Genomic DNA, 13,217 nt, shown 5'->3' with positions numbered 1-13,217 from the left:
ACGTATTGGCCACGGGACGTTCATTTTCCCGCTAAATTTAGAGCAGAAACTCAATGGCCGTGTGGGTCGTGGGGCGTCGATTTCCCCCGCTAAATTTCGCGAAAAAACTGACGTCGCGTGACGCGGTGTCACATGACCTATTCGCCGATTCGACTTCCACGCTACATTGAGAGGAGAAACTGAATCGGTGCGGAGGTCCGCGATGTTCGCGAAGGTCCGCACTGCGCGCGTTGCAACATGGAACGTCGCGGGCCATGGCTTCGCGGAATCCGAAGTCACAGGTCAAGAGAACATTTCGCGTTAAGAACTGTATGCAGACATGATAGAGGACTTCACGCGTATGAAGCAAACCTGCTTCGAAAGTGACTGATGCGTGTCCGCGGAGAAGCCCCGCGGAGAAACTCCGTGTCATTCTTTGCGATGCACGTTCAGTGTGACGGCGTTTTTAAAGCGCACGTGAACCAGTGTTTTACCGAGCTGCCATAACTCGTGCGCAAAGCCTCGTGAGATGCAAACGCTCGGTCACCAAACCGTCCCGTGAAACTGATTTGTCCGCGATACGTAATAAAAAAATTTCTAGAGCGATTTGTAACTCGATTGTGGTCGTGCTGGCTGACAAAACCCGTTAAGTACCGTCGGTTTTCCACCGAACTTCCGAACATCGCGGATGCGAGGCTCACAATTACAAACTAGATAATCTAGGACGACAAAAATGATCGTAATTTATTCAACCCTTCTTTGCGAACACAAAATGAATAATGATTGATTACAAAGTTTGGAGTGAGTCGTGGTACTACTTTGAAGCGTCCGTTTTTTCTTTACTGAAGCCACAATAGCAATATTCAAAAACGTTCAATAAACAATCTGTTCATTCGTTTTCGTTTTCTGTTGTTGTTTTCTTTGAACACAGTGAGACGCTCATGTTCCTCCACCAAATATTCCTCAAGGGTCTCACAGCCAGAATGGAGAGCTGGCCCACGTTGGTTCTGGGTAAGTTCCTTTTCCGGCCACAGAGGACGCCATCTTTATGCCTCCCTTCAACCATCATTCTGGTTTTTTGGAATTTTGCCTTTTGTTCATCCAATGCATCTCTCTCGCGCCGCCTTTCCTTGAATATTATTGTTTCTTTTGTGAAAGAAAGTGTGTGAAAGAGAAAGAGAGAGAGAGTGAAAGAGGGCAAAAGACAAATATTCTGTCTTTTAGAAGAGGAAGTTGGACAAATCACTTGTTGATACACACTGACAGTACACACTGAGAAATAAGGTGCGTGAACTTTTCCGCGAAACATGCCCAGGGCCACGGCGCCGACTGGTTTTTTTTTAAAGTCTGAACACATTATCAGGCGCCAAGATTGCAGCGTCTGGCCTTCCGGATTTCTACTTCCGATTGATGCCGGATAAGTAAAAGATTCAACTTTTTTTATGTCTTTACTTACGGCAGCCTAAACCCTAAGCAGGATTTTCCACTACAGCCCTTTCCAAAACCTTCTATCCCGTTACAAAAAAAAAGCCACGCTTTTTTTTCGGTGTTTTCCTTGGGGAAATTATTCATTTTATGTTTCGGAACGCACACGAAAAGGAAAAAAGAATTCATCTACGGTGTGTCACAAAACTTTTTTTTTTTTTACCGTTAAAATGATCTAGGCATCCCCCAACGCTCATTCTCCGCCCAAAAGTAGCGCTAGAGGCCACAACCAGACGCCAAAGTTTCAGCCCGATCCGATAACTTATTCAAAAGTTACAAGTGATCTTCTGAAAATTCCAATGGAAAAATGGAGCATATTTTTGCTCGTTTTCCGTTTCTGGTGCCACAGAGCCCATGTATTAGAAAAATCCGTTGGCCACCATTTCTCCATTGAAATTTCCAGAAAATCAGTTATAACTTTTGATTAAGTTATCGGATCGGGCTGAAACATTGGCATCTCGTTGTGGACTCCAGCGTCACCTTTGGGCGGAGAATGAGCGTTCGGCGATGCCTAGTTTATTTTTGCGGTAAAAAAGGTGTCTCTTTTTATGACACCTTGTCTATCAGGATACCTTAAAAGGAACCTTAGAAGGTACCTTAAGGGGCAATTTATGAGGTATTTTGGAATTCCATAGGAGGAGCATCCAATGTAGTCTCGTACACGATACTCGAAAAAAGAAAATAATCGATTACAATTACAATTACGCTTGGTCAAAAAGTATTCAATTAGATTATTTGATTAGTTGAGAGGAAAGGCCTGTTACTTGGAAAAGTAACAGTTATTTATTTTTTTTATTCCTTCAGGCGTTCAAAACTAAAGTTTTCTGCCGGTTTAAAAACTGGTCTTTTTGTATTGTCCATTGTTGATACAAAAGTCACCGAATTAGAAACGACATGTTTTCTTGATACACCGATTTCGGCAAGCCGTCCTCTTGTCAGGGTACTTGATTCGAGGATTCCCTGGTGGAAAACTTGTAAAAAAAAACAAAAGGCGCTATCAAAAAGGGGATGACAAAAATAGTAATAGCTGATGGTAAGCTCATTTCTTCCTTATACATGTAATTGAACGATTACAATGTTACTACAAAAAAAAGCAATCGATTGCAAGTAGCTTTGTTACTTCTAACGAGTGACGTGTACGAGTCTAATATTCTCAACTGACAAATGTATCCTCGATCAAAAATTTAAAAAAAAAGTTGTTAGTTCCCACTTGTCGTTATGAAAGTTGCAAAAAAGTGCTTCTGCTACGCGTGCTAGCAAAACATTCAACCAGTGCATGTATTCACTGATAACTTAAGAAGCACAGGTCGTGACTCGCTATTTTTTATCTCATTAATTTTAATTAACATCATTTTAATTATCTCGTTATCAACAATATTCAAACGATCGGGACCCACTACAGCCTGCGTTTTTTAACCTCTCAAAAATTATATATTGCTGCGCTATCATTAAATTAAAAAAAGAAAACACAGAAAGGAAGCTGTCAGTCTACTTTACGATTCATCCTCGTTAAACCCTAGATGAATTGGCAGCATCGCCAAAATCTTCTCTCAAAACTGTCCTCGCGCGGAGGGTCTCGCCTTCCCCATCAATTTTAGTCGCAATTTTCGCACCCGATATATTAATCCTAGGTATCTCCGGCGCATCTATATCAAAAAGAGAGCTTGCCCGCGATCAAACAACGACAAAAAAAAAAAGGCGACTAGAAAAATTACAGGGAAAAATAAAACAAAGCGTAAACCTAGAAAGTCAAGGGAACCAAGTAACGATCGAACGTCGCGGCAAAATTTGTCCCCGGGGAAAAGAAGGCGTAGTGGCGAAAAGCTCATTAGGAAACACCTAAGCCACGAACAAGAAGCTACAAAACACAACGTAGAAAAGAGATAAAATAAAGAAAAAAAATATACGCAAAAGACGGTGGAAACCTGATCCGATTTGGGCCCCAAATCGGCGAGAAATATATACGGGGGGTGCCTCTCAATCCGAGGATTATAATTAAAAGGCGGAATATCGAGTCCCCGTGAAATCCTGGAACGGGATAAAAATCCTGCTACGTCGAGATACGGAAGCTTCATCGCTCGATTTTCATTTGTTTCTCTTCGCCGTTTGAAGAAGGAGATCGAGACTACACTGATACGTTAAACGTGGCGCGAAGGCGCTGACGACATACGCCGAGACGAGAACGCTGAGAGTAGAAACAATCAAAGGCAACAGAACGTCAGTTCGTCTTGGTTGCCCTCGACAAAATTGTTCTAAGTAGATTACGTAAAAGGTAAGATTCCGTATGTTTGGTCTATATAACAATGTACCCCAAAAAATTAGCACCGAGACCAATTTTCTCGAAATCGGGGAAAACCAATAAACTCCGGGTTGGAGGTGCCTACATTTCGAGGCAAGATAAACACTAACATTTTGCTCAAAACCGAATATTGCAAATAAAAAAAAAAAACACAAAAAAGCTCCGAATTTATAGGGAAAAACCAGAAACGACAACTAACACCCCCTAACTCCAGAAAAAATAAACCTCCAAAAGCACGGACTTACAAACAAAACTTCGTTTATTGATTTGTTTTTTTACAAAAGGTTTGTGATGTTGCTTTTTTTTTTCTTTTCGTCTGCTTTCCGTGCCAGGCCAAATATAGGTGTTCATCGGGGCTTGTGTCAAAGAAAAAAACCGGACAACAAGGCGTATGGGTCTTCAAACCTTTATTTAACATGCACGTGACCACAGAATTCCTGGTTTTCGGGGTTTTCTTTTTGTTCCCAATAGATTCGGTGTTTTTCGGTGTCTATTTCTTGAGCCAAGTCAAATGTAGGTGTTTATCGGGGTTTGTGCTTAAGAAAACAAAATAAAAAGGATAGATTTTTTTAACCTTTAGTCAACATTCACGTGACTGCAGGAATCCTTATAAAAAGTTATAAAAAAAAACAGAAAGATTAAACACAAAGACAAGAACACAGACGAGTACGTTCTTTTCCTCTTTGGGTTAATTTTTACTGTTTTTTTTTTAAAGTCTATTAACAAGCTCCTTAAGTTTTAATTCAGGACTCCTTGTTTGCAAAGATTTTTTTTTTCCCAAGGGTTCGGTGTTTTTTGGTGTCTATTTCCTGAGCCAGGCGAAATATAGGCGTTGATCGGGGTTTGTGTTTACAAAAAACTGGACAAAAGGGCATATCGGTTCTCTATCCTTTATTTAACATCCACGTGACCACAAAACTCCTTGTTTTCAGGGTTTATTTTTGTTCCCAAAAGATTCGGTGTCTTTCGGTGTCTATTTCTTGAGCCAAGTCAAATATAGGCGTTTTCGGGGTTTGTCATGAAGAAAACACGATAAATGGACATATGGGTTTTCTAACCTCTAGCCAATGTGCACGTGACTCGAATACTTGGAAAATCACCCCGATAGCAATAAGAGAAAAAGAAACAAAAGATGTGGTTTCCGAAGAACGAGGCTGAGTCGTTCAGCCAGGCCGTTCAGCCAAGTCCTGGCTGAACGAAAATAAAGCTGCAGACAGAGGTTTATTCCAGTAAAGCTTGTTGTTGGTTTTTTGTTTTGGTTTTTAGAGCGCAGCTCTTGGGCGCCCGTTTCCGGCTTGATCGGCGTCGCCGTCGTTGTCGCAGTCGCCGTCGGCGTAACCGCGCTTGCATTATGGGACGTTTCCCATAATGTTGTCACACATGACGTCACCGCGCGTTGCAATATGGGTAAATTTCCCCGCTGAAGATAGTGGAAAAAATTGCGCGTTAAGTTTTGCGCAAACATTTCCCCGCCAGATTTGGCGGAAAAACTTCCCCGCCAGTTTTAGCGGAAAAAATTCCCCACTAAACTTAACGAGAAAATTTCCCCGCTAAATTTAACGCAAAATTGTTTCCGCTAAACTTAGCGGAAAAAATCCTATCTATATTTATAGCGGAAAAATTTCCCCGCTAAATGTTGCGGGAAAAAATTGCCGCTAAATTTAGCGGGAAAAGTTCCCCGCTAAAATCAGCGAAAATATTTTCCCGCTAAATTTAGCGGAAAAATTTCCCCGCTAAAGTTGGCGGAAAACTTTCCCCGCTAAATTTGGCGGAAGATTTCTACACTAAATTTCGCGGGTAATTCGTCCTGCAAAGTTTAGCGGACGCTAAACTTTGCAGTATAGTAAAGCATTACTTTACTGCAAACTTGCAGCAAGCAAAGCTTTACTTTAGTTGCTGCAACTTTGCAGCAAGTAAAATGTAAAGTTTAGCATTTCCCTCCAAATGGGTGGGGAGCAGGAGAGGAGTAGGGAAGGCTACGGATAAGGAAGAAAGGCATACCCTCCTCTTCGTACCCTCCTCTCCTCCTCCTCGTCCTCAAGAGCTGCGCTCTAATTCAGCCTCACAAGGAATTGTGGACGGCTTTCATTTTTTCTTCTTCTTTTTGTCACTTAAGGACAGCTCCGAGACGGGTTGTTGTTTTTTATTTTGGTCTTCCCCGATTCCGAGAAAGCCAGGTCGGTTGCTGATTTCCGGGGTTTTTCGGTAAGTACTAAAAACACGGAATCTTAGTTATATGAAGGATTCGGTGCTTTCGGTATCTGTCAATAGACCTAAAAAAAACATTTATAAATATTGGTGCAGATATAAATTCGCGATATTCGAAATGCACATGCATGCAGAGACGCTTAGCTATTTCTCAGCCAGTCAGGAATGGCCTGACATGTCCTGAACTTCAAAGGATGTATTTCTTACATCTAAACGAGTCACGGGGTTCCAGTATCTCAGCGGTTCCGGCATCCCAAAGGTGGTTCCGACATTTCAAGGGTATCGCTATGCCAGAGGTTCCGGTGTCTCAGAGGAGCCGGTATCCTATCGGTTTCGGTATCCCACGAAATTTGAAATCCCTGGGGATCCGGTATCCCAAAAGTTCCGGTATCCTAGAGGTTGTATCACAGGGGTCCTTGTCTTCTAGAGGTTCTGGTATCTTAGATGTTCCGGTATACCAGAAGTTTCGGTATACAATACGTCGCAGTATCCTAGAAATTTCGGTATCTCAAAGGTTCCGGCATCCCAAAGGTGCCAACATTCCAAAGGTATTGGAATCCCAGAGGTTCCGGTAATTCAGAGGTTTCGGTCATTATCGGGTTCCGGCTTCGGATGGGTTCCGGTGTTTTAGAGGAGCAGGTATCCTAGGGATTCCAGTACCCCAAAAGGATCTAGTAACTCAAACGTCCCGGTATCCAAACGGTTCCGGTATCCCAGGAAATTTGAAACCCCTGGGGAACCGGTATTTCATAAGTTCCAGTGTCCCAAAAGTTCCGGTACCCCAAAGGTGTCACAAGGGTTCCAGTATTCTAGAGGTTCCGGTATCCCAGAAGTTCCGGTATGCTGGAAGACACGGTATCCCGCAGGTTCCGGTGTCTCAAAGGTTCGGGCATCCTAGCGGTTACGGTATCCCGGAGGTTACGATATCACAGAGGTATCGATATCCCAACGGTTCCGGAATCCTAGCGATTGCTCTATCCGGTGGTACCGGTATCCAGGGGTTTCCGGTATCCCAAGGCTTCCGTAATTCCAGGGGTTCCGGTGTTCAAAACCACTTACCTAGGTACCGATAACAAAGCAGTTGGCGTCTCTCTCTCTCTCTCTCTTTCCCTCTCTTTCTTTCACTCCTTTTTTAAGCATCTAAAACGCGAGCACTTCACACTTTTTTACTCATTCCTCCTAAAATGCGAAATGGAAATGTACTCGAAGGAAACGAGACTCAAACAGCAAGTGCATCGTGTCGTTTATATCTTGGTCTCTCTTCTTTCTTGACTCCATTTCTTATTCCATTCGGTTTTCTTTCATTTGTTTACTTGACTCCTCTCCATACCCAAGGCAATGCTATGTGACGCGCCGCCCCTTTTTTCGGCGAGGGATGCTAGACAAAGCACCTTACAGATATCGAAATAATGTTACCAGACGAACAACACCGAGTCCAAAAGAACGGTATTGACGCTTTCCAAATCCCCCGCCCGTTCTTCGCATCAGCTCTTTCTCTTCGGGCTCCGTGTCAACACCCCGCGTCGGTACCAAAAAATAATAACGGCATTTTCCCCCCGACGTGTCGTTCCGTTGCTTCTTACACGCGTCGTGTTAAAATCGCAAAAAAATTAAAACAACGAACGTTATTTTAGGATTCTTAGGATTCTTTATTTGATGGTGTGCTTGCTTCCAATCTTTGTTTAGTAGCAAACGCACTTAACCATGCTCCCCAGTGGCATCTCCTCTTTCTTTCTTTTCATTATTTCTCGCGATGTGCACTTACTTCGTTTGCGCCACGTGGTCCTGTCTTAAGAAAGCTCGTTTTTTCACATCCTTTAGCTCGGCACTCTCTAAAGCCCTCGAACGGTTCGCGAAGGCCCTTCAAACATATCCCTTTCATTTAGAAAGAAAAGAAAAATTAGAAAGCTTACTACAAATATAGAAATGAGACTTAAGTAAGCTGCCAGAAGATTGAAAACAAAACAAACAATAAAATCTGAGAAAATAAAGAGTGAAAGCCACGCGAGAGAGAAAAAAAGTGTGCGAAATAAAGCGCGCCAAATAAAGCGCGCCAAGTAAAGCGAGCCAAGTAAAGCGCGCGAAAACAGAAAAAAGAGACACTTGGCGGCTTCGCTGCCGCTCTGAGCACTCGCGTTAGAAGCATACTGGGGACGTCGGCATTCTAAAGCGAGGTTCTTTTCTGTTTGCCCAGCCGGCGGGAACAACCTGCAAATTCAATCAGACATCGGTGGTGGCTGGCGTTCTTGTGTCTCGACCTGCAAAGGGGAATGTCGCGTGCCACGCGATCAATGAATGCTTCGGGAAACTTGGCATCCCTGACGCGGTGTTTCTTTAGCACGTCTCGCCCCCGCCCCCCCCCCCCCCCCCCCCCCCACCCCGCCCCTCTCTTCTCCCACCTCTATTTACCATCTTGCGAAAGTTGGATGCGTCTTGTATTGGTGCCTGAGCGCTCCTTCTTTTTTTTTTCTTTCTCGGGGGGATTCGGCAGTCCACAGTGTTGCCAGATCGTCGTGCTTGCTGATTGGGCGTCCCTTGCAGTGGCAAAAATCGGCTGAGGTGTTTTCTAAACGCAGGCTGGTGCATAGATTTGCGCATCGTCTCATATGTTGTTGTTGTTGTTGTTGTTATACAACACCGTGAAAAAATTCTTCGTTGGTGGCGAATACCCGGGAAAGGCTTGGTCCATTCCTAGGCAGGACCACGCTCTAAAAAGACAGTAGCAGCATTATGGGCAAACGACGTTGCTTTACGTATAATTAAAATTATTCTCTAATGCAAGTTGGCTTAGCAAAATAATGCTTCTGGCTTAAACATATATGCAAGCTTCTTACGAAAATGCCGTTTTCTCGCACGGTGAGAGGTCACGCGAACTCAGGCATTCCTTTTAGTTTCTTTATATTACATTGACACGGTGCTTTTTCGAGTTCGTAATTGTAGTATTATTTTTTTATTTGATAGATGACACGTCAATTCCAAAATTTATAAGGTTATTCCAGTTATTACAACAGAAAGCACATCGTGGTTACTCGTTTATCGCCAACTTACGTTTTTGCGTCTTTTTTTTAATATCTAGAATCATGACATCTGAATTAGAACGTTTCGCACAAAACTTTTCGTACCCAGAACTGCTAAAAAAGCCTCACTTTGGACAGTAAGTGTGGTAAAAAAATTATACAAAAAATAACAGGCAAAATATTTTGAACAAGGCGCGAGATTCATTGTCAATCTAAACACTTGTCTTCTTACCAAAACGAAACTAAATAGCACAAACAAGGAAAGGACGAAAACGAGGCACACATGCGACAAGTCTGGCGCTTAAGAACGACAATCTAAGCAAAACAACGGCAAGCTAAGCAAAAGAACAATCTAAGTAAAAAATGAATATCAAATAAGCTATCTTGGTACCTGACTCTTGCGTAAGGATGAATATTGTGCTAAAAGTACCAGCCTTGCAGTATAAACATCTCACCCAGCAAAAACAACTACAAATGCCCGCAGTTTCGAGGGATAAAACTTGCATCTGGCAACACCATTTTTTTTTTAACTTAAAAATCTGTTTTTTTAAGCAAAAGCAAGACGTCAAAAAGTAGCTCCATCCTTAATTGACGTATAAGCTCAGTTAGCAAACGTGTGTTACTTTTAAGCGTAGCTTTCGGTGCCACTGTCACTTTACACTCAGTCACGTTAAACTTTTATTTTCACGCCTATTCTGGTCTCTTAGTTGTAAGCGTCACCTATTTGTTATTTTACGCGTGATGAGTGCGTAATTCTACGCGTCATCTATTTGTTATTTTATGCGTGACGAGAGCGCAGTTTTATGCGCCACCTATTCATTATTGTACGCGTAAGGAGTTCAGTCTTATGCGTCACCTATCCGTCCTTTTACGCGTGTCAAGCGAGGACTTTTATGCGCCACCTATACGTTACTTTAAGAGTAACCAGTGTCCAGTTTTATGCGGTCACCTCTCCGTTATTTTACGCGTGACGAGTGCGCGGTTTTTATGCATTGCATGCGTGTTGTTTATGCATAAACATCCAGTCCTTCCCTTTTCCCCGCTCCGCCCCCAATTTCTTGAAGGTACAGGTAAGGAGCAGCATTTTTCATGCCTTCGTGTGTTTCGGTGTCGAGCTTCCTGTGGCTAAACCGCATCTCCCCACTAGCTGCTTCACAGTCACCCACCCCTGCAGATAGTCAAGCTAGCTTCCCCGCTTCGCGTCGGTGTTGTGCCAAGCAGACTCCCAAACCTGCAAGTAGGCAGGTTCGCTTTGCCGCACGGCGCAGGTGTTCTGTAAGCAAGCAAAGTTCACCCTGTAAGGAGGCAGGTTCGTGTATTTTTCCGTCCAGCAGCACAGTCGTGGTGAGAACAAAATGCTGCACGACTACGGGATACCTCTGTCTCTTCGTGACTCTATTGCCTTGTATAGACAGCCAGCCTGTTAAGGGGCAAGTTAGCTTTCCCGGTTAACAGCGTCGTCGGGCAGCGAATTCGCAACATGTGGGAAGGAAAGTCGGTGTGCCTGCCCCACGCTATTTTTAAACGACCATATTTGAACAAGAAAAGATTATCCGCAAGTTCTACTCAGAATGTTTTAAGGAACAAAAGTTCATTAAAAATGTGCACCAAAAAAGTGTCGCACTAATGTCTAACGTTTCCCGCTAAATTTAGCAGGGCATTGAATTACTGCACAGTTACAAAGCAATCCAGGTTGCGTCGTTAAATTGAAGAAGAAAACATAATTTTTGCCAGTGAAAGAGATTGTTAAGGCACATATCATTACTTCGCAATAATAGACATTAAGCAAAATTCTACGTTCCAATGTTGCGCAGCTCAGCTTTATCATAGCGATGAAACACCCGATCATTTTTACACGATCCTTTCCTAACAAGATAAAGCTACCCCAGCTTCTAGAATTCACTCTAAAAAAAAAGCGTGTGAGTTTACTTTCCCGCCCAACACTCGGCCAGCCAATCAGCGCAACTTACGGAGGCAGCTGAGCGAATGACGATGCCGAAACATATGTTTAGACCAAAAAACGGAGTCTTAGTTGTGACATTAAGCAATGCAAAACGTCACGCTTGTATTGCTTAATGTCAAAACTGAGACTGCGTTTTTTGGCCTAAACGTATGTTTCAGCATCGTCATTCGCTGAACTGCCTCCGCGAAATTGCGCTGATTGGCTCTCCGAGTGTTGTGCGGGAAAGTAGACGCACGTGCTTTTTTTTTTTTAGAGTAAAGTCTCAGAAAACGAAAAGCTCTGACTTCGAGTGTTTTAATGAACCGAACATCGGTCGAATTTGTAAGCAGGGGCACGGGAGGCAAAGTCGACATCTAAAAATGTAACCACCGAAAAGAGGAAAAAAAATATTTAGCCTAGGACTCCTGACCTAAGCCGACCAAAAATCTAGTTCATCTCTGTCCGGACGCGGAATTCTGGTTTGTACAAAATGAGCTGCAATCACTGCCAGGAAGAGAACATCAGGGCGTTTCTTTCTGAAGTCCGGCCCTCCGTCATGCTTTGGATACGCGTGCACGCTCGATGATTATGAGAAGTCGAGGCGTCATCTAACGTAGGAAGCACAACCTGTAGGCGGGGCAACCGAGGCTCCTCCCAATCGTTGTCGTCCTCTGAGGGATCGTAAACAGTCCAATAAACGCGCACGCGCGAGACGTCCCGCGTATTCAACACCGGAAACAATGCAAGCAGTTGTCAAACAATACACGTTGCAAGAAAAAAAAAAAATTTAGAATTACGTTGTTATATAACAACAAAACACACAGCTTCGGGAAAACGAGAATTCCCGCTTTTCACGAAAAGTCATCGTTTCGGGCGCGACAATACATTAGCTTTGACGTCGCAGCCCCATACAGACGAATCAATACTAAACTCGCAAAAAATTCCCGTTTTTTTTCTTTTTTTACAAAACGTTGAACGATATAAGAGTCGCCTCTTCGCATGCAAGGCCTCATATCTGTGTGCTTATAAGTTAATTCGAGTTGTCACTTCGGTAATTACAAACTTCCTGCTTCACTTTTTTTTTTATATAAAGCGTGCATTTATTTGCTATGGCGTGCCGGGGACGCGCTGAAATACTTGGAAGGGTCGTCTGGCCGGCTTCCTTACTGAGGTTTGTTAACAGGGCTAAAACTCCTGTACTTCCAGCATTCGGTTGCACCTCGAACGAGATTTTTCAACAAAGAAATATTCGGGGATCCCCATCCAGGCTTCGTCAGCGCGTGCACAGAGCAAACTCACGCGCAGGCCTAGACGAGCGAATTTCAGTCACGAGCAACAAAAAATGCCTTAACAATCCGACGGTTATTACACGTGAGATGATATACTCCAGGCCTAAGGAAAAAAACAAGCAAGGCGAAGAAGAATAAAATCTGCTTAAGAAAGCCATTATCGTATATTAAAACCGTTTGCTTTTCTTTCGTTTTCTTTTTTTAAGGGGGGGGGGAGGGGGAGATTTTATTATTTTTAGGTTTTGAAGACGAAGATATCCCTTTACTTTTCCAAACCTGCCGGTATCAACATATGCAGCATGTGCAATATTTAGTAACGACGCATTCGAGCGGTCATGTAGAAGGGCTTATCATTTTATTTTTTCACACCGATGTTCAAAGTTTATGTGGGGCCACACGACGGCAGGCGCGGGCCCATTCGTAAGCGGTAAGAGAAAATATATGCCATTTCACGTCTTTGAGCTTCCGTCCAACATGTCGGACAACTCGTTACCTGGGCTACACGAAGACAAGCTGAGGGAAAGGAGGAAATCAAAGTAGGCGGAGACGTCAGAGGAAGTCGACCTCTGATTGGAAGGATCAGTGGGTGGAGCGGACAAGAGTGTCGTCCAATCTTCGCGCAGTACTTCGCGGGTGAATGCCGGACACCGAAGTCCGGCATTCGATCATTGGGTTAACAAGCAACTCAAGCAGTAACAAGCAAGTCACAATCAACTAGCCCTTTGCGTTCGCTCACTAATCACTTCAAATCACAGCTCAGCACCAAGTCATACGTTTTCAGCCATTTAATTATCTATAAGTCAAATGTGTTGCTGAAATGTTTAAGCTCTTAGCCTGAAGTCGTTATGCTTCAAAATAGATGCGATGGGTCACACCAAACGACGCGTCGACGTTAACAGCGCCAGATACCTACCTTTAGCGGGTTATGTATCTAGCCTTTCAAGTAATGTATGCAAAGCTAACTCGTTGCAGTCCAGTTGATAAGGAAGCGTTCGGCG

The 13,217-nt window shown here is 43.4% G+C and overlaps 1 protein-coding gene across 1 annotated transcript in view; it reads left to right on the top strand.

Moving 5' to 3' along the window:
- Positions 1 to 13,217, top strand: part of LOC8025570 (ras-specific guanine nucleotide-releasing factor 2) — a 110,131-nt gene that overhangs the window by 27,788 nt on the left and 69,126 nt on the right. Inside the window, exons 5-6 of the mRNA XM_042288938.1 lie at positions 911 to 990; positions 10,053 to 10,058. Of these exons, the coding sequence (XP_042144872.1) occupies positions 911 to 990; positions 10,053 to 10,058 (86 nt within the window). The remainder of the gene's footprint in view (positions 1 to 910; positions 991 to 10,052; positions 10,059 to 13,217) is intronic.

This window comes from Ixodes scapularis, unplaced genomic scaffold (assembly GCF_016920785.2).
Source record: "Ixodes scapularis isolate PalLabHiFi unplaced genomic scaffold, ASM1692078v2 PGA_scaffold11__112_contigs__length_91849675, whole genome shotgun sequence".
In the NCBI taxonomy this organism is placed as follows: domain Eukaryota; kingdom Metazoa; phylum Arthropoda; class Arachnida; order Ixodida; family Ixodidae; genus Ixodes; species Ixodes scapularis.
Note: the sequence above shows the minus strand (reverse complement) of the source record. Positions and strands in the feature narration are given on the sequence as shown.